This window comes from Drosophila navojoa, chromosome 5, assembly GCF_054131105.1.
Source record: "Drosophila navojoa isolate 15081-1374.11 chromosome 5, UAZ_NAV_1.0, whole genome shotgun sequence".
In the NCBI taxonomy this organism is placed as follows: Eukaryota; Metazoa; Arthropoda; class Insecta; order Diptera; family Drosophilidae; genus Drosophila; species Drosophila navojoa.
The window spans coordinates 16,338,144-16,358,803 of NC_142893.1; the positions used below are offsets into that span (position 1 = coordinate 16,338,144).

Below are 20,660 nucleotides of genomic sequence, written 5' to 3' on the forward strand. Positions count from 1 at the left end.
CTCTTCATTCGTAGCCAGTAACGAGTATTTTAAGGTACAAGCAACAGCTGAGAATAAACACAACATTTAGGTATCTAGAAAGATCAGTGAATATTATATCGCAACGGAATTAAATGCACTAAAAATGTGTCCACATTTGAATTCATTATCAATTTTATTTAGATTATTAATATCACAATTGCAAATTTCTAATAATACCGTCAGTAGTTTTTAGTTTGCTACAAAAGATATTCAGTATTTTTTAGATAATCAATAAATCGATACATCGATAGCTTAGTGCTAACCAGCCAAAACAAAAACCTAAGCACAGCAGGAAGAACAACAATAAACGTTTTTTTCTTTAAAGCCACAGAACTAAATTAAATAAAGTCGCTATGCAGCGCGGCAAGATCTCGTTTGGCAAAATACAGCTGAACGTAAATAAGACGCCTGTTGAAACCACTAAGGAATTGCAGGATGCTGGCGGCTTCAAAAAGATGGACAAGCAACAAATGATACGGCAAATTGAAGATGTGGCTGAGGATCTAGAGAGCCAACATCTAAAAGATTTGATGGGCATCAGCAGCTTTGGCCACAAGGCAGCGAAAGTCTTCGACATCAATGAACAGATCGCCAAAGCGCGCACTGCTGCGCCTCGCGTGAAGGAACAAGAACCGAATGAGGATGACGAGGATGTGATTGGTCCGCTGCCACCAACAGCAGACACGGAGGGCCAACCACAGCAGGACAAGCCAGAGGCCAACTCGAAAAAAGATGCTAATGATAAGAAAAAACAGGCAGACGATGAGGATGATAACGACGATGACGATGGCGATTCCGATGAAGACGATGATGACAGCCTAATACGTCGCATACCCTACACACATGAGGTCCAAATGCAGCATGGATCGCGAGCCGTCTTGGCACTTGCTGGAGATCCGTCCGGCGCTCGACTTGTGTCGGGCTCCATTGACTATGATATGTGTTTCTGGGACTTTGTTGGCATGGATTCCTCCATGCGAAGCTTCCGTCAACTGCAGCCCTGTGAGAATCATCCCATACGAGGCCTTCAATACTCCGTCACCGGCGACATGATCCTCGTTATATCGGGCAATGCACAGGCCAAAATCCTCGACCGAGACGGCTTCGAGAAACTGGAATGCTGCAAGGGAGATCAATATATAAGCGACATGACTCGTACAAAGGGCCACGTGGCTCAGCTAACCTCTGGCTGCTGGCATCCATTCAACAGGGAACAGTTTCTGACCGCAGCTCTGGACGGCACTCTGCGCATCTGGCAGGGATTACGCGCCAAGGAGCAGATGCAGGTGATTAAGACCCGAGCTCAGGGCGGTCTAAGAACCAATGCATCCGCCTGTAATTTCAATCGGGATGCAACTCTCATCGCCGCTGGCTGCGTGGATGGCTCCATACAGACCTGGGACACGCGAAAGATGTTCGTAAATACGACGCACTGCGTCCGAACAGCACATCAGAAGGGCTCCGAGATTACGTCCATTGTGTTCTCATACATGGGCCAGCAGCTGGCGACGCGCAGCAATGACGAGACGATGAAGCTCTGGGACCTGAGGAACTTCAAGCAGCCGATGCACACTTGGTCGAATCTTTTCTCCCGCTACGACACGACCGACTGCTGCTTCAGTCCGGATGATCGCTTGCTGGTCACGGGCGAGTCGCTGCCCAAGGAGCAAAAGGAGGCGAATCTTTACTTCTATAGCACCCAGAGCTTTGAGGAGGTGCAACGCATACCCGTGACCAGTTCGCATGTCATCAAAACGCTGTGGCATCCCAAGCTGAATCAGCTCTTCGTCAGCTGCGGCAATGGCATCATCAAGTGCCTCTACGACGAACAGCGCAGCATACGCGGCGCCAAGCTGTGCGTGGTGAAGACGCATCGGAAGAGGCAACAAATGGAAATGGTGGGCGTGTCGCAGATTATAACACCGCATGCCCTGCCGCTGTTCCGCCAAGAGAAGACGCGCTCCTCGCGCAAAAAGATGGAAAAGGCGCGCATGGATCCGGTCAAATCGAAGCGGCCCGACTTACCCATTACCAGCGGCCAAGGCGGCCGCGTCGCCAGCTCGGGCGGCACACTCTCCTCCTATGTCATACGCAATCTGGGCCTGAGCAAGCGCGTCGACGACGACCAGGATCCTCGCGAGGCCATCCTCAAGTATGCCAAGGATGCGGCCGAGAATCCCTATTGGATTGCGCCCGCCTACAAGCAAACCCAGCCCCAGGCCATATTCTCCGAGAAGCTGCCGGCCGCAGAGGCAGCGCCAGCGGCCAAAAAGCCCAAAACGGATGCCGACCAAACCTAGCCGATGCTGGAGATTGTCTAATCAATTGATATACTTGATAAATAATATAATTAATAAACGAACGTATTAAGCCCCATCCACCATGTGCGTCCACTCGATTTTTGTAACTTTTATTTAAACATACATATTACATGAGTTCTTGGATTTGTTTATGTAATACATGTGGCATGTGTTATGTTTATTTGTTAATGTTTAATGGTATGCGCCTTGTGTATAATACTTGTACATGTGTGTCTATTTATAGTTAGTATAATTTAGATATATATTTTGGAGCCGTTGGTTAAATTTGTAGCTCAGCAAACATAACTTAAGTGCACATTGTACATCATTATTAATATATTCTTTTTGGTTTTCCATTTAAGTTACCCAAAAATGTTTCATAAATGTGCTGTACATAAGAGCTAGAGTTTAATAATAATATGAATTAGAAAATTCAATTTGAAACATATCCATTGAATATTTTATAGTAACAATATCTAAGACAGTTTGAATCATTAACGTTAATTAATATATATATATTTATGTATATATATATATATATATATATATATATATATATATATATATATATATATATATATATGTATATATATATTTACTATATAGGTTAATTCATATCAAGTTCAAAATCAAAATTTCATCTTAGGTACATTTCTGCAATTACATATATATATATTTATTTATATATATATATATATATATTTAACTAGACATTGAATTTGTTTTTAGTTTCTGGGTTTTGTTGTTCTTTCTATAGAGAAGTATGTATTTCAAAATAGCCATTTATAATCGTATACATATGTATACATATGTATAGTATATAGTACATAAAATTAACATATTTAACATTTGATTGTAATGAGGCGGATTTTCATAATATCATTCGTTACAGCATTTGTTTCTCAATTTCTCAAAGTTCATTTAATTTTAAGTTTAGTTTTTCCAAAATCCTCAAATTTTCTTTAGTTTATTTAGCTCGTGTTTTGTATTTAAAACAACTACCTTTGTATTTATATATATAAATATTCTTATTCATATGGAATTCTGTTTCAAACAAATTAATTAATTAAATGTAATTTAAGTTTATATTAATATTTTTTTTTTAGTAAATAAAATAATTTTACAATTGTAAATGTATTACATCACATTACAATAATAAATTTATTTTATTCATAATCAAAACTTTGAATTATTTGTATAAAAAATTATAGCTATGGAAAAAGTATAAATTTCAATGATTTATATAAAGTTAAAATATATATGGTATTTATTTTTTATTTTAAACTATAAATAATTTTAATTTATATACTAATATATTATACCTAACAAAAATTTATAATTTTATTTTTTAATAAAAAAAGAAATAATATAGACTTATATTTTTAATAATTTAAATTGATAAAATCATTTTTAAAATTTGCATTTATAAAATTGAATTATTTAAGTTTATTAAAATTAAAAATCTATTTTAAGGACTTTCTAATTTTTTTTAACATTAAATGTGAAATTGTAAAAACTATATATAATTTTTTAATTATAAAAAAAAATCCTAAATTATATTAAAGCATTTCAAAAATTACCTCTTAAATAAACTGTTAATTTATACATAATTTTTTCAATTACTCAAGTTTTTATTTTTAAGGATTTTCCTTAGATAAAAACTATTTATTTTCATTCAACTGATATTTCATATGTAAAATTAAATTTCAATTTTTTATGCATTTATATATTTATTTATTTATTTTTTTCTTTTACATATATTATATTTTTATTGTTTTTATATATTATAGGTACTTTATGTGTTATCGCTTTTCTTTTCAATGTGTGTGTGTGTATGTGTGTGTGATATTGGTTCCTCTAGGACTATGGTGTGTTTCTATGTTCCTTTAAATATTTTCTTCCATATGATATGATTGCGATGCAAATAAACTATAAAATGCTTATTAAATTTAATAGATTAGGCCAATAATATTTTGTGTTTTCAATTTATTTTTTTTATGCTAACTGCAACTATGTGAAAATTCGTTCGAATTGCATTTAATAAAATAAAAAAAACATTCTTTATATATGTGTATATTTATATAATATATAATCAATATGTTGATTTCATAAAGTGCTCGCTAAATATATCTCTTGAAGTTGATATTATTTTTCTAATAAAAAATAAATAAAAATAAAATAAAATCAAATTATTTGTATAAATAAGTTAATAAAGAATTTTCGCAATATATTTTAATGCTATATTTATTTTGTTTTGAATAAATTTAATAATAAGCAAAAAAGTATTGCTTCATGTATATATTCTATGAATCTCCAATATAAAATATATTCATTCATTCATTTGCTAAATATTTTCTTGGTAGTTGTTAATATGTATATGGCATATATTTATATGTATGTATGTTTGTTTTCTGTTTGTTATTTATGTATGTATGTTTCAAGCACCAAAACCCATAATAAAGCAATGCATTTAGCAATTTATATATTGCAGGCCAATGTCCAAGATATGTTTTCGGTTATACATATATATATATATATACATCATATATATATATATATTGTTCAATCTGTGCTGCTGTGTCCATGACTATGTGAGCATGTAACTGTGATGGTTCTCTTTATGGTATGCGAGGATTGTTTGTTATGTGGGAAGTCAGGAGCTCAGTTAGGTTAACTCTGGCCTTTTTTTTTTGTTTACTGTGCAAACGGATTGTGCGGATTGGCGCCGGGTATGTCCAGATTGCCGCCAGTTGTCTGATAGGTGCCATAGGGTCCGCCATTCGGATTCATTTCATTCAGACGCGTATTGGACAGAGCGCGAGGTATTGGATTGCTGGGCACGCCATGTGGCGCCAAATGGGAAGTCTCCTCGGCCACCTGAGTGAAAGAAAAGAAAGATTATTAAGAGAACATATATGTAGATACCCATGTATATATAGATATTCACCTGATGCGGATCCTCGGTAACGGGTATTTCCGATATGAAGCCCTGCTCCTTGCGATAGAAATTGATGAAGATGAACAGGCCGAGCACAAAGAGACAGGCAATGCCATACCAACGGAAGGTAGCAGTAGTACCGTAATAGGTGACAAACATGCCGCCAATGATGGCGCCGCAGCCGCGACCCAAGCCATGATGGATGCCCTGGAGCACGCCCTGGGACGAGGCGCGCAGATGCTTGGGCGTATTGTGAGCAATGTACGAGCACGAGGCGGCCCAGACGGCGGCATGGGTGATGCCCTGCATCAGCTCGAAGGGCAACACCATCCACGGATTGGTCAGATAGGAGATATAGAGAAAACGCAGCACATTGCCAATTAGGCCCAGGCAGAGCACCTTCACGTGCCCAATCTGGGTGATCAAGCGAAAGCTAAAGAAATACGCAAAAATCTCGGACACATGATTGATGACGGACGCCACACCGAACAGAGTGGGCGTGCCGCCATAGTCCTGCAGATGCCAGAACAGAAATGTGAAGATCAGGCCAATGCCGAAGCCCATGAACCAGGCGACAAACAGAAATGAGGCCGTCTTCAGATCCTTGAAATGTGTCAGCACAGTCACCCACTCGGGCAACTCCTTGGCCGTCTGAGCGAACACCTTGGACTCGGCGCCGATATGCGGCTGCGGCTGATGGGCGGCGCCAGCGAAGCTGCTCAAGCCACCGGAGCAGGCACCCGAAGCGGCGCTGCCACTACCCACTGCCAGTGATGGTAAATTGAGCTGGGCGGCCAGCTGATTCATGGACTCCTCCTCGGCCTTCTTGTTGGGATCCACAAATTGAGCGGCCGCCTGCTGCTGGCTCTCGTCCACCGGCTCGTACTTGAAGGTGATCTTCGAGGCGGAGATAATGGCGCACGTCATCAGCACCGAGAAGATGGAGAAGCATATGTTATAGTTCTTCTCCTTGTTGCCGGCGCCGCACGGATGATTCGAGAACGAGGTGGAATGATCCAGGGCAATGCCGACCAGAAACATCGAGATGCCCCAGCCCAAGGAGCCGAACATGCGCTGATGTCCATACTTGTCCGCATCCTCGCCGAGCAGCGTGATGACCGCCGAGTCGGCCAGTGTGATGGCCGGCGCACTGAAGAACTCGCCAATCAGAATGACCAGCAGCAGCAGGAAGAACGCCTTCTGGATGTCCTGCAATGGGCAAGGGGCAAAAGGTAAAGGGAGGGGGTCAATCCCAACGAACCCTCAGCTGTGTTCAGACTTACCGGCGTGCGGTAGACCATGGAGCTGAAGATGGGCGTCACATAGTCCCGATGATGCTTGTCATCGTAGTTGCTCACAAAGTTGATGTGGACGGGCGAGATGCCCGCATCGATGCGCGGCAGGAGCAGCGATCTCTTGTGCCGGCTGTGCTCCATCTCGTCGCCATGGGCATCGTCGTAGGCCAGATCCTGCTCCTGCTCCAGCTCCAGCTGACTGCTCGGATCGTACATGGCCGAGGTGTCGCGCTTGGTGCGCGTATACGTCAGCACAAAGTCGGTGGCATTGCGCCGCTCGATGCAGTTGACCGCCTCCGGGCGGATGAAGCTCAGCGGAATGGTGAAGAGCACCCAGCAGGCGAGCGAGGCGAGCAACAGCTTTTTGCCCTGACGACAGCGATCCGCATAGGAGCCCCAGAAGGGCGCCGACAGAAACTCGACGAAGGGCCGCATGCCGACCAGGATGCCGCATTGGCCCGGATTCATGCCCATCTGCTTGAAGTAGACGCCCATCAGCGGAAAGAGCGAGCCGAAGGCCGCATAGAAGAAGAAATAGAAACTCTTCACGGGTATCAGCTCTTGCTCCGTGCCGCCAAAGAACATCTCTATGATGCCCGAAGCGCCGCGTACTTTGTGCGTTGAGTCCTTGGCCTCCGGATATCTGCAAGGACTCAAGTGTCAACCATTTGAGGTGGAAGAAGATGCTACTTTAGCTACTCACAAACTGGGATCCACTTCACCCGTGGCCTCCACATCGACGCGCGGCCTGACGCCCTGTGGCCCATAGCCAGGGACCTGCTGCGGCTGCCCGTAGCCCATGCCCGCTCCTCCGCCCTGATCGTAGCCCACGGCCGACTGCTCCTCGTAGCCATAGCCCATGCTCGGCTGCTGTGGCTGGCCGTAGCCGGCGCTCGAGGCGGGCGCACCAAACGGATTGGCCGCACCACCACCACCAGCTGCATTATACGGATTCATCTATGTATATATATGCGTGTATCTGTGTGTGTGTATAGGTATATGTTTGTCTGCTGTCTAGTCGGACTCTGCTTCCGTTACGCCCTGACGACACTTCCTGCCCTGCAGCGAGGAGCTTTTGTTTCAATTATCCTTTTGTGCGTTTCTCTGCCCTCACAACTACAGCATCATGCCTCCGATTATCCTTTCAGCAGCTGCTTGGGATAGACAATGCAGGAATTTGCGTGGAATTAGTTAGATTGTTTACGGTAATGGTGTGACTAAAGTAGGGATTTACTCAGAATTACGATTATTAAAAGAGGTTTTAGTCTAGATAGTAATCTACTCTCAGTATACATACATAAAATATACATATACATATATGAAATACATATATTTATGTCTATATATTTAATTTATTTTATTTAATATTTAATATAATATTTTTTTAATTTTATTTAATTATTTTTTAGATTTAAAATTTTTTTTTGCTTGAATTTTATTTAATTTATTTAATGTAACGATAACTTGTTCTTATTTAGTATATTCAATATGCATATTATTATATATGTATTTTTTTAATAGAATATAATATCTTCATTAATATTTATATTATATCTATTACATACATACATACATACATATATAGTTCAATCTAATATCAAAATTGAATATAAATATTATAGTTTATTTGTTACACAGACTTTCATTTATTTGCATAAATAATATAATATAAACTACATTTGAATGTATGTATATACTAATTACTAATAGTCAATAGTTTTGGATTCTGAAGCTTGGAACCAGAAGAGACCTATTTCATAATATCAAAATATACATATATAATAATAGAGTTTAAAATTAAATAAAATAGGGTTACAGGAATTCATGTAAATAGATGAGATTGAACAAATCTACATTGAAACACTCTAATTTTCTAAACAAACTTTATACGACTCAAAAAACATAGATATATGGTTATAATTCATTCTTATATTTGTTTATTACTAAACACAAACGAACAAAGTTTTACACACAAAATGTTAGAAATTTGCTCCTGCATAGCTTTTTCTTTTTCCTCCGATTATCAGTCCACGTTACTATTAATTGTCACTCTGGGGGCAAACTTTGTCTAAGTTAAAACCACTTGAGAATTGCATGAATGAGGGAGCAAAAGCGAGTGAAGCCAAACTTGAACTGTGTTCAACCAATGGCAAGCAACTGTAATCTCAACAATGAGTCAAAACAGTGAACTTAAACTTTAAATAATATTCAAAATGGTCATACATCAATAAATATTTCTTTGTTTATATACATACATATAGATGTTATGTTTTTATATGCACCAATAAATTTTTGAATTTTCTTATACATACATACTCTATATGGATGTATTGTTTTAGTTTTAAATTTTAATTTCAATGTACACATACCTATCCATTCCTATCACCTGTTGCATTAATATACTTTATAGTACTCTAATATATTTATATATACATGAGTATATAATATATATGTACACATACAATATATTATATACTTAGATTAAAATCAATCACAACTTATTAAAAAAATCGAGGCAATACAACAAATGCAAAGCTTCCAGCCAGGCTAAAAGAGTTGCTCTTTCAATTTGCAGCTCTGCCTTTGTTAGATTTCCTGATTATACAGATTATGCCTTTGGGCATGCATTTTTCATTTTTCTACATTTCTACTTTTCCATTTTCCCATTTGTCCATTTCAACTGTCGCACTTAACATTGAAAATGCACATTTCATAATAAATGACAAAGCGAATGACACAATAAAAAACTGCTTGAGCGCACACAGGGCGAGGGTAGCTTGCCCAATGATTTCTGCGTGTGAGAGTGAGAGAGAGAGGGCGAGGCGGGCAACGGAACCACACAGGGCACTGAGCATTGGCTTGAGTGAGTATTGCATTAGCTTTGAGCTTTAAGCGTCGCCTCGCGTCGCGCGTTCAACTGAGCGAATGAGTGAATTTTGTTTTTGTCACTTTTTAGCCTGGCAACTTTTTTTTTATTTTTTTTTATTTTTGCTCTTTTATCACACATACGCAGAGTTGGCACGTTCTAAATGTAGGTAAGTGGGTTTGTCTGCGAAAGGTGCTGTAGCGCATATGTGTGAGAGTATGTGAGTACATGTATGTATATGTATGTATATATGTGTATATTTGTGTGCGTGTGTATACATAGCCAGACACATATTCTGTGCATGTATATGGAGCAGACTTGTTGTTGTTTTATGCTACATAAAAGGACTTTTTCTGGATGATATTTCAAATTGTTATTAATTGTTTTACAAAATACGCAATTTATATTTCTTATTATTTTATTTATATAAATATAAATTTTCTATATGTTATATATGTATATCTATTTTTTTAGGCTGCCCAGGATATTCATTTTGTTTTAGAGCTTCAATTACACAACTATTCTAAAGGCAAAGCACAGTTTATAATTCACTTGGCAGTGACACTTCTTGTCTCAGCTATGTATACACTGACGTATGTCTGCTGCCTCTATATACAACGTGAAGGCCAACATTAAAGATAGCACAAGAAAATCTTGGTGTAGCACAATTTATGGATAGACATAAATATATTTGAAGATTTTCATTGAAAACTGATTTAAGATTGAATTAAATTTATATATTTTTAACTATTTTACACACCAATATTATTAACACATTTATTTCAAAAATTTTCACGGCTATAGCTGACGCAATGTGTTACGTGCGTAATCGATAAGCAAAGTTTTTCTACAGACAAATCGCGTCTTGCCTCTATACGCGCATTTGACAATTTGTTCAGCGCACACACAGTTTTCCAAGAGCCAAATAAACCAACAACAGCAACAGAAACGCTCAAGAACGAAGAAAAGCGGAAAACGGAAAAGCTCGCTCAAGCGCGATTCGTGTGCTAAACCTAATGAGATTCGACAACGCTGACATACGAGGCGTCGCGTCGCAGCACCGGCTAAGAGCGAGTCGCAAGCAGTCCAAAGAGAGTTTCCTTCCAAAAGAGCTCACAGATTGGGTCCCAGAGCAGGTAGGACTTTAGAGTTATATTAGAGAAAGATTGGTAAATAATTTGATTATTAATATTATTCTTTAGAGAAATTGAAGAATATAATATACATATATTTTTTTATAAATATATGTTATAATAATATAATTTAATCAAGATATTTTAATACATATTTATATTTATTATATTAGTACTTTTTTTTATTATACGTGTTTTACTAATTCAAAATTAAATAAACATAATAAATATATTATACAAAACAGAAAAAACTTATCTCATTTTGTATAGCTTAAATATAGATGCTATTTGAGCTAAGCAATTGATAAGCATTTGTCTGTGTCATCAATCAACATTTAAAGGCAACAATATACATACATACATACATATATACTGCGAATAAACCACATGAAAGTCTTTAAGCACAGCCACTATATCACTCATATGGTTCTTTTTTTATTCATTAATAAATTTCTGGAAAAACCAGAAATTCCCCTCGAATGTTTGTTTGGAAGCAAAGACAATTAAGCTGATCTTGCCTACGACGTCATTACGATGTATGCTGATAAAGACCTTTACATTAAAAGACATATATATATATATTTATATATATATATATATATATATATATATATATATATATATATATATATATATATATATATTTTTATTTTTTTTTATTTTTTGTATAATTTAAAGTCGTTTTTAAACATCATTTTAATTAAATATATTTGGTTTAAGCTTTCTTAAATTATGCCTAGCTTTCGCTCATTATTTCCTTTTCTCTTTGCATGTGTTCTCTGCTCCTGCGCATCAATTGAATTAACTTTTTGCCAAAAATAGATTCCACTCCACTCAAATTGAGTGTAAAATTTCTCTTTGCGCTCGCTCAAACTTCTCTTCCCCATCATTCTCTTGTTTTAGATGCTCGAAATTAACTGTTTCATCTGTGTTTCACGGCAGGCAGCCACTCAAATACACACACTTACAAACACACGTCAATAGGCTTAAGCACTCATACACCGACAGCAGAGAAGGAGGGAGATATACACACTCACACAAGGATACATGTTCACACATCAGTTTCGTTCAGATCTTTCGTTGAAGCCTTCGTTAAAATTGAAATTGCTTTGAGTGATTTATATACTAAATTAAATTTAATTTAATTACAATCGCAGTATATTATTTTTGAAAACGTATTTAATATACATACACATACATACAATATGTGCATATGTGTGTATTCCATTCAACTGTACTCTTGTTGCCTTAGAACTTACCGCATTGGACAGCAACAAGTGGAGGCAGGCAGGCAAAAACATTTTTATGCGCGGGGATTTTCGCAAAGACGCTGCAGCTGATAAGACAATGAGAGAAGAAGACAACGAACGAAACTGAGAACGATGTCAGCGAGGGTGAATCACAATCAGAGTCCCAATCACCTAAACCAACAGCCTAGGCTCACACATTGTACTTCCCCATGTGGATGTAGATGGAGTATATAAGCGCCAGCTGTGTTAGCATTCAATCATCAGTCAACAGCAAGAACTCAACGAAGCAACATGCACAGCAGCCGTAGCCGTAGCAGCAGTATTCTCATCCTGGCCATTGTGGCCATTGGTGTCTGTGTGGAGGCGATGCCACAGCGCTTCCAAACCCTTCCGTATTATCCACGACCCACACCACCGCCTCGTCCCATTCGAGTGCGTCGCCAGGTGTTGGGCGGCTCGGTGTCCTCCAATCCGGCTGGTGGCTCCGATGCACGTCTGAATCTGAGCAAAGGCATCGGCACACCCGATCACAATGTGATTGGACAAGTCTTCGCAGCGGGCAATACACAAAAGGGACCTGTCACCACCGGAGGATCCTTGGCCTACAATAAGTAAGTGAATCCCTGAAGACATGCTTCCCCAATCGTTTAGCTAATGTTGGATTTTTCGCCCCCTTCCACAGTCATGGCCATGGCTTCGATCTGACCAAAACCCACACGCCCGGCGTACAGGACAGCTTCACGCAGTCGGCACACGCCAATCTATTCAACAACGGCAAACACAACCTGGACGCCAAAGCCTTTGCCTCGCAGAATAAGCTAGCCAACGGCTTTCAGTTCCAGCGCAATGGCGTTGGCCTCGACTACTCCCACATCAATGGCCACGGCGCCAGCTTGACGCACAGCAATATTCCCGGCCTTGGCAAGCAATTGGGTCTGGATGCACGCGCCAATCTCTGGTCTTCGCAGGATCGCAACACTCGTCTCGACTTGACCGGCAATGCCAACAAGTGGACCAGCGGCCCCTTCAGGGGCCAAACCAACTTTGGCGGCGGCTTGGGTCTAACTCACATGTTCGGTTAAATATTTATATATTTCGATATTTGAATATGCAAATTATTTATTTTCATTACGTAAGAACAAATATAATAAAAAATATGTAAATATCAAAATCAGCCTGTTTACGAATTTCCAGAGATAATTAGTAAAGATTGAATGTGCGTTTTTTTAGAAAACTAAACGAAAAGCTATTAAAAGCGTATTCATTATCAGATCATAAGTTGGGGGACTTCATTTCCCAAAAGCAGAATAATTGTTGAGATTCGTTTTGTTTTTCTATCCGTTTTATTATTATTATTAGTTGAATAATTTCGCTTAATATGTTGCGCACACTCTTTTCCTTCAGTTTTGGGATAATTAATTACGCTTAGAGATATTTTATTCTGGTTTACACAATAATTTTACGGCTATTACCACCAATACATGTTTTTATTATTTCTTTTTATTTTCAGCTGTTGTTAATTGTATCGAAACATCCAAAGATGTGGCTATAACAAAGTTAATGATTTTTCAAAGGGATCCCCTGTGGAAAATTTGTTTTTTCTTTTTTTTCGTTTGCAGAATGCATGGGAATAACCAAAAAATTGTCTTCTAACTTCGCCAGATATTGATTAATTGTTGATGCGCGGATGTAGGGAGAGAGGAGGAGCGGAGAGTAGGGGGTTTGTATGTGTATATTCCACGTTAGAGTACTTATGACAGCTTCTTGGCCTTTTGATACAGTGTATCGACCACCTTGCCCATGCTCTGTATGGTCTCCAGAACACGCTCATATGTCTTATCCACCGGCGTCTCCTCGAAGACGATGAGTACGCCCTCGCCCTGATCCAAAATGCCGCTAAATTTTTTGTCCAATATCATTTGTGATAGCTTCTTTTCCACCTGTGGCATGGGCAGATTAATGCTCTCAGCCACATGAGACACCTGCAAAATGTACGCCAGAAGATGTATTCGTTTCATTTGAAGACATATATATTTATAAATTTCTCTAACCTGTACGCGCGAATATGGCTCGATAATGCGACATAGATTCTGCTCCAGCATAGTGTCATATAGCGTGCCCAAATGCGCCTGTACGATGACATCCTCAGCTAGCTCCTTTTTGTAGTCCTTCAATGCCTGTTGGAAGTCGGCCAGCGAACGCTTATGTGAGGCCTCCGCCACGGCTTTCATGGCGTCAACGTCGCGGCCTGAATAGGTAATGGCCTAAATACCATTCACAATTAGTAAATGTCATCAATAAAATATATTATATATTGTTTACTGTAATTACTTACCAGCTTGCCGCTAACTATTTGATTGACATCGTCCGACTGTCCAAGCATTATCTTACACAACAACATGTACTTGAGAGAAGTCAGTGCCTTGACGTTGTCCACGCTGTCAAAGCCCTCAAATGCTTCATAGAAATACGAAAATGCCGTCTTAAAATCACGCTCGTCGGCTGCATGCAGAATGCCCGACTGAAGATCGAGAGCGCCCTGCACTTTCGGGGGACAGTAGATTGCATTTGCCGTAGTGCGCGCTGAGGTTAGAGCGGCACGGGCCTTGGGCAAGTTACTAAGTGCATGATAGGTTTTGCTCTCCAGCAGCTGCACCTCGACCAGCAGATTTTTGTCATCCAATTTCTTGAGCTCACGCAGAAGCTGCGAGCCCAAAGCCAAGGCTTCCGTATACAGAGCTGTGTCAAAGTAGAGGGCAATTAGGCGAGCTTCCAGAGATTGGCGCAAGAAGGTGCGCTTCTCCTGCTTTGCCCACTCTATACAGTCTTTGCACAATTGAACCTGTCAGAAATGAAAAGATAAATTGTATCAGACGCTATTGGGACACATCCAAATGGTAAACGTACCTCAATGCCAGTGCCAGCATCCATATCAAGGAACATGTCGACCAGCGAACGCACCAGCTTCGCGGCCTTGGCCTTGCTGATCAGGCTCAAAAATGGACGAGTCACTTTGATCAAGTCGGCCAGCTCTTTGGCCTTGCCCTCCTGTTTGTAGAGCTCGCCGAGCTGCATGATGCCCTGCTCCTTGATGCGTATGAGCTCCTCATCGTTCTCGGCCACCTCTTGTTCACGCACAATTTTATTCAGCAGGGTAATGCCCTCCTCACGATTCACACTAGACAGCGCCTGGGCACGTTCGAAAAGTGTAGCTCCGGCCATTTTGCTACTGTTGCGGCGACGATTGCGAATTGGAAAAGTTGAGTTTATTCAAGCGCACGCGGTTGCAAATCAAATAAATAAGTGTGTATTAACTAGTGCACTATTCAGACGCAAGTTTATTTTTGTATTAACAGCTATGGTTGAACGTATTTATTGCGTATTTGTGTGTTTTTTCTCACACCTTTTGTAGTATGCTGATTTCAGTTGTCGTTGTTATTAAGCGCCAGTCACGATTCGAGATGTGCAACTGGCGATAGCCACGTGACAATGCCTATCGAATAATGTTTTCTGCAACGCTACATATAGAATATGTAAAGTTGGTATTTAATTGCTCCACACCACATATAATTTAAGTCCAACGGAAAATATATATTTATAAAAGTAGCTGTAGTTAAAACAAACAAGTATAATGACTTCAAAGAATAATATATTTGGCGGTTGACAATAAGTACAGGAAACTAGGTTTTAACGGAATAATATTTATGTGGCGGCTGATAATAAATACAGCAAACTAGTTCTTGTTCGTAATTATCGATAGATATCTTATCGCAAAGAGATCGAAAATGGAAAAGTGTAGAAGTCGAATTGTTGTCTAGGACAAGTTGGACGCAGTACGACAAATTGGTAGACCTTTCTAGAACAAGTCTCGTAGAGACTGCACCAACACCGCAATAATGGGGGAAGAAACCGGCAATGTGACACAAAACAAAGTACGAGCCAAAACAACGAGACCAAAGGCCGTTCACCAGTGGACTGTCGGCGACGTACAGAAATGGTACGACCGACACTGCGGGGAATATACTAAATACGTAGGACTGTTTGCGGAGGTAGGTGTAAAAAAACAAACTTACCCGTGCGGTGGCTTTATCTTTTTGTTATAGTCTCGAAGCACTTGTGTCATCGTTCTCAGCTTCTAGTTCAACAAGAACAATTAGCAATTTATCAATAGCCAACGTCTATTTATTTGAATTTAAATCTTTGAAACATTTAGCCTACTAATTGACTGGTTTGAACTCTCTCCTCTTAGCATGACATTACCGGTCGAGCTCTGCTCCGCATCACAGACTCAACCCTCCAGCGAATGGGCATCACGGACAATCGAGATCGCGAGGCCATTTGGCGTGAGATTGTGAAGCAGCGGCTCAAGACGGATATTATGGAAATCCGTGATATGGAACGTCTCAATATGCACTAAATGTGGTCATATGAGCTGGCCACAATTACTCAGGAATGTGAAATTATGATATTAACCAAGAAAATCATAGCAAGTGATCATTCGTAGTATTATAACGTAGTAAGCTAAATGTAAGAAACTATCATAATACATTATACAAGAAAGTCATCTTAGCTGCTCAAATGTTAATTCCCTGTACGTTTTATAACTCGAGAACGGCTGGACGGACATTCATCATTTTGATGCCATTGGATTGACTATGTTAAGGCGAATTGCCGAATATTGAAAGTATGAATATTGGTTGTATGTATCGACATGAATGTAGAAATCAAAACGGAAAGCTTAGCTAATCCCTTATCTGTCCCATTCATTCGAAGGTGAAGAAGTTCTCATTCCGACTATTTCACCCCATAAACCGTTAGAGTTCAAACTTCAGTTTCCTATATACAAATAAAACATGAATTAAACAAAAATTGATCAGAGTGAATTTTAATATAAGAAACTAATGATCTTAAAGGAACAAATCATTGAATTAAAATATTTGGAGGCGAGTGAATGTTAGTATAAAGAACTATCGTAAATATATCTAATTGCCAGTGCTTAGTTTTATATTGAGTCTAATCTCTAAATAAATAAATAAAATCATCTTAATTAAATATGTATACATTATATTTAGATAGCAATAAACATTTTAGTGTAAAGTTTATTTGAGTATTCTCTTGGTAACTGCGATAAAATCAAAAAAAAAAGAGAGTAAAGGAATTGTCGACAATTAACAGTCCTTCTCCAGCTTGGGAGTGACGAGCTGTACCTCATTAATATCCGTGCAAATATCTACGGTCTTTGATGCATTGCTGGCAGCTGCTCCCGCTGCGCTGCCCGATGCCGCAGACGCAGTCACCGGTGCTCCAATGACCTTCGGCAGCGAGCTGGCCAGCGCGCTATTCGGATTGAGTATGTGGGGCATGGAGACGGTGCCGTTGGCCATCGGCAGGGCGGTGGTAAAGAGCAGCTTGGGCGGCTGTAAGCGCTGCGCCGCCGATACCGCCGCCGCCGCCGCTGCTGCCGTGCCCGAGACTATGAACTGCGGCGACTGATGCGTCGCTGCGGGCGGCGGCACTCCTGCAGCAGCAGCCGCAGCCGCTGCAGCTGTTGCCACCGTCGGCTGCAGCAGCGTGGGCAGCATTGTGAGCAAACGTTCACCCATTGACTTCTCCCAGTCCAGGCGCTCACGCTCCAGCGACAGGCGATTGTGCTGGATCTCGTTGGCCTCGTTTTGGGCGTTAAGCAGCTGGCGCAGCATGATCCTCATGGCTGGTTAGATAGAGATAGAGAGCAAATGATTAAATTAAATAATGATTGTCTCTAGGGGGATCATCAACCGACTCACTTGTCATGTGCCGCTTGGACTGTTGCTCCTCGCGCAGCATTTCCTGGGCGCGACGTTTCTCCTCCTTTTTCTCGAATTGCTGATTTTGTTGTTGCTGTTGCAGCTGCTGATGCTGCTGCTGCTGCTGTGATTGCTGCAGCTGTTGCACCTGCTGCACCTGCTGCGGCTGTGTCTGCTGGAGCTGCTGCTGCGTCAGGTAATCCGTTTGCTGCTGCTGCAGCTTCTGCTGCTGCGTTTGCTGCGGCAGCGCTGCCGTGGTAATCCCGGCCGCCGTCGGCTTGCCCACAGCTGCCACAGCCTTGGCCGCCGCCGCCTGCTCTGCATTGACCAGCACAAACTTGACGCCGCCGGGGCCCGTCACCAGACCGGAGCTGGGCGTCGCCTGCACCGGCGTGGGCGCCGAGCCGCTGATCATCAGACGTGCGCCTTGATTAATGGCGCTCTGCAGCAGCTGCAGCTGTGTCCCGGCAGCTGCGCTCACCGCCTTGCCCGCTGCTGTCGCATTGGACGCCTGCTTGGGCTGCATGAGGAAATTCGTGGGCACCAGCGAGATCTTGCCCGGAGTGAGTTTGCCGCTGGACGCACTGCTGCTGGCCGTTGTGCTGGTCAGCTGAGAGACGCTGGTGCTGATGCTGTTGGCCGGTATGATGACATTGGCGCCGCTGTACGGCAGCAGATTCGTGTTCTTCGGCAGCTGCAGCATGTCTGTAAGCGTGGGCATCACAGGACGCGTGGGCGCCACTACATTGCCGGTGCTGGCAATTTTGGGTGATGCGGGAACAGGCTCCTCGACGGCATCCACATCGATGGGCTCCTCCTTCGGCAGCGGCAACAGCATGCAGTCATCATCCTCCTCGGGATCTGTGGCACCTGCGGCAGGTGCGGCAGGAATCGCTGTTGCGGTCGCTGCTGGGCTCAGCTCGGGCGCTGGACTCGCCTCCGGTTGGCTGACTGGCTCAGTCTTAATGCGAGTCTCGAGTGTAGCTGCCTCGGCATCCTCCACATCCTTCTCAGAGGTCAGCTTGCGCCGCTTGGGCGAGACGTCACCGCCGTCCACCTCCACTTGGACATCGCCTTCGTTATCATCTGGCTTGGACTTACTGCCGTTGGTGCCATTGGGCACCAGCGAGGAGAGCAGAATATCGTCTTCCTCGTTGTCACTCTCCGACAGCTCCTCACCGTTCTCCTGGCGGCGTTTCCGACGCTCCGCGTGCTCCTCCAGTGCCTGCTCCAGTTGGTATTTAAGAGACGGCGCCGGCACCTCGTTGGGACGCACACTGAATATGGGACGCGTCATGATGGCATCCATCTCAGCGAAATGCTTCCAACTGGGCTCCGTGTCGCCGGACATGCCGTACTCCTTGTCCTTCTTTAGGCGATTGTAGAAACACTTGAGATTCTTGATGCGCGTCGTGATCTCCTCCGGCGACCGATGATAGCCATATTCCTGCATCTTGGCCGCCAGCTGGCAGATGACCGCATGCTTCTTGTGCGTTGTTATCAGTGTGCGCTGCAGCTTCGGATCGCCCCACAGCTGGATGAGCAGCTTCGTCTCGTCCGTATCGAAATTGGGATTACGCCCGACGAAATTGTGCTTCTTGCTGAGATTCTGATTGGCATTCGAATTGCTGCCGCTGGCTCCACTGCTGGCATTGCTGGCATTCCCATTGCTATTGCTACTGCTGTTGTTGTTATTGTTGTTGTTGGCGACGCTGCTGCCGCCGACGGCGCCGCGCTGACTGCTGATGGCCGCAAAGGAGCCAGAGGCTGGGGATGCCGTTGCGGCTGCTGCCTCCGCCGAGCGTCGCTTCTTTATCCGTGCACTCGACTTAACGCTCATGGCAAGAACTGCGAACACGACTTGCAATTACATACATACATATTTCTTGGCTGAAAACGAAATCAATTGAAATCACTTACCTCTAATATTACTTATGTAGATGTTGTATGCAAAAATCAATAAACGAGCACGTTGCGTTTGCAATTAAACCATTTGAGGTGCTTTCCTACGGTCCTGCAACGACAACAACAACAACAAAAGAGAACTTTACGCTACGTCCGACAGTCGGCAAGTGAAAGGCAAAGCAATGAAAGCAACGCTACAGCGCAACTCCCGGGCAACAACAACCCCTAAAGCAGGTAAGCGTGCCGCGGTGACAAACAGCTCGGCTGCCTACCAAACCCACTGACCCAACCCCCAAAGCGAACACAGCTAAGCCAAGTGCACCACCACCAACAGCAGCAGAGCTTCAGAGGAAAACCAACCAAGCCAGCGGCAGCAGCAGCAGCAACAACAACAATATAAACGCCCAACTACGTAGAACATGCGCGTTAGCTCAATCCACTATTCTCTCTCTCACTCTCTCTGGCTCAGGCACGCTTTGGTTGTCGCCTTCTCTGTCACACCCACGCAGTTGGTCATGTGTGGGACGGCGAGGACGAAGTTTGTCTTGCGCAGTGGCAATTCTTATAGCGACTTAGGGTATTGATTTATAACCAGAGATGCTTCAAATTACACCGAAAGACTATTGCACAAATAACTAAGTTATTTAAGCAGAAAATATAAAAAAGAAACTACCGTTATCTCTTTGGAAAACTGAATACTCAGTGCAGCTAGCATAAGTTTGCAAATTAGTTGAAATGTCTGGGTAACAGGACATTGACACGAGATCTGCGCATAACACTTTGCAGGACATGCGCAGTTATGTCCTCATTTGTTGAGTAGGTCAGAGAGTGAGAGAGAGGGGCAGGGAGAAAGGGAGAGAGAGTGTGTGTGCGTGCGAGAGCAGTAGAGCCTGAGCGTGCGTATAACGGTGCTGTTGGGGTGCAGCAACGAAGCAGTAGACTTTATGTTCAATATTTATAACACTAGTCCAAAAGCGAGTGAAAATAAAATTACTTAAGCTACACTCTCTATTCGATAAACATAAAATTAGTAATTTAACTCACCAGAAATACTGACTTTTACAGTTAAAAACACAACTGTTACTCATGCGACCGCCCCGCACTCAGATTAAACAATTTGAATATACAATTAACGGCACTGCCAGCTTTAATTTATTAAAGCGCTT

The 20,660-nt window shown here is 41.9% G+C and overlaps 6 protein-coding genes and 1 long non-coding RNA gene across 9 annotated transcripts; 3 read left to right on the plus strand and 4 right to left on the minus strand.

Annotated features, from left to right (window-relative positions):
• Positions 1–257: 257 nt before the first annotated feature.
• On the plus strand, positions 258–2,656 carry LOC115564268 (gastrulation defective protein 1 homolog). Its single transcript, XM_030388418.2, has one exon. The coding sequence runs from the start codon at positions 375–377 to the stop codon at positions 2,319–2,321; it is 1,947 nt and encodes a 648-aa protein (XP_030244278.2). The 5' UTR covers positions 258–374; the 3' UTR covers positions 2,322–2,656.
• A 1,486-nt stretch (positions 2,657–4,142) lies between these two features.
• On the minus strand, positions 4,143–10,351 carry jef (major facilitator superfamily domain-containing protein 6 jef). 2 transcript variants are annotated; one of them, XM_030388401.2, is made up of 5 exons: positions 10,181–10,351; positions 7,258–7,705; positions 6,543–7,197; positions 5,269–6,468; positions 4,143–5,198 (listed from the first exon to the last, which is right to left on the minus strand). In XM_030388401.2, the coding sequence occupies exons 2-5, from the start codon at positions 7,509–7,511 to the stop codon at positions 5,016–5,018; spliced, it is 2,292 nt and encodes a 763-aa protein (XP_030244261.2). In that variant the 5' UTR covers positions 7,512–7,705; positions 10,181–10,351; the 3' UTR covers positions 4,143–5,015. The 2 variants fall into 2 exon arrangements, with proteins under 2 accessions (XP_030244261.2, XP_089117606.1); XM_089261480.1 differs by having other exon boundaries at positions 7,258–7,708.
• Positions 10,352–12,044: 1,693 nt separating this feature from the next.
• Positions 12,045–12,974, plus strand: LOC115564261 (attacin-B). Its single transcript, XM_030388410.2, has 2 exons — positions 12,045–12,414; positions 12,486–12,974. The coding sequence occupies exons 1-2, from the start codon at positions 12,095–12,097 to the stop codon at positions 12,883–12,885; spliced, it is 720 nt and encodes a 239-aa protein (XP_030244270.2). The 5' UTR covers positions 12,045–12,094; the 3' UTR covers positions 12,886–12,974.
• A 263-nt stretch (positions 12,975–13,237) lies between these two features.
• On the minus strand, positions 13,238–16,017 carry Rpn6 (regulatory particle non-ATPase 6). Of its 2 annotated transcripts, none has more exons than XM_089261736.1 (5): positions 15,877–16,017; positions 14,711–15,032; positions 14,139–14,645; positions 13,855–14,067; positions 13,238–13,785 (listed from the first exon to the last, which is right to left on the minus strand). In XM_089261736.1, the coding sequence occupies exons 1-5, from the start codon at positions 15,924–15,926 to the stop codon at positions 13,555–13,557; spliced, it is 1,323 nt and encodes a 440-aa protein (XP_089117862.1). In that variant the 5' UTR covers positions 15,927–16,017; the 3' UTR covers positions 13,238–13,554. The 2 variants fall into 2 exon arrangements, with proteins under 2 accessions (XP_089117862.1, XP_030244268.1); XM_030388408.2 differs by lacking the exon at positions 15,877–16,017 and adding an exon at positions 15,207–15,346.
• ave (sterile alpha motif domain-containing protein aveugle) lies at positions 15,561–16,338 on the plus strand. Its single transcript, XM_030388413.2, has 2 exons — positions 15,561–15,852; positions 16,053–16,338. The coding sequence occupies exons 1-2, from the start codon at positions 15,700–15,702 to the stop codon at positions 16,218–16,220; spliced, it is 321 nt and encodes a 106-aa protein (XP_030244273.1). The 5' UTR covers positions 15,561–15,699; the 3' UTR covers positions 16,221–16,338.
• A 514-nt stretch (positions 16,339–16,852) lies between these two features.
• On the minus strand, positions 16,853–19,443 carry LOC115564267 (uncharacterized). Its single transcript, XM_089261735.1, has 2 exons — positions 17,590–19,443; positions 16,853–17,513 (listed from the first exon to the last, which is right to left on the minus strand). The coding sequence occupies exons 1-2, from the start codon at positions 19,427–19,429 to the stop codon at positions 16,972–16,974; spliced, it is 2,382 nt and encodes a 793-aa protein (XP_089117861.1). The 5' UTR covers positions 19,430–19,443; the 3' UTR covers positions 16,853–16,971.
• Positions 19,444–19,532: 89 nt separating this feature from the next.
• On the minus strand, positions 19,533–20,650 carry LOC149091101 (uncharacterized). Its single transcript, XR_016197042.1, has 2 exons — positions 20,539–20,650; positions 19,533–19,603 (listed from the first exon to the last, which is right to left on the minus strand). It is a non-coding gene; the product is annotated as an uncharacterized LOC149091101 (long non-coding RNA).
• Between the last annotated feature and the right edge of the window lie 10 nt (positions 20,651–20,660).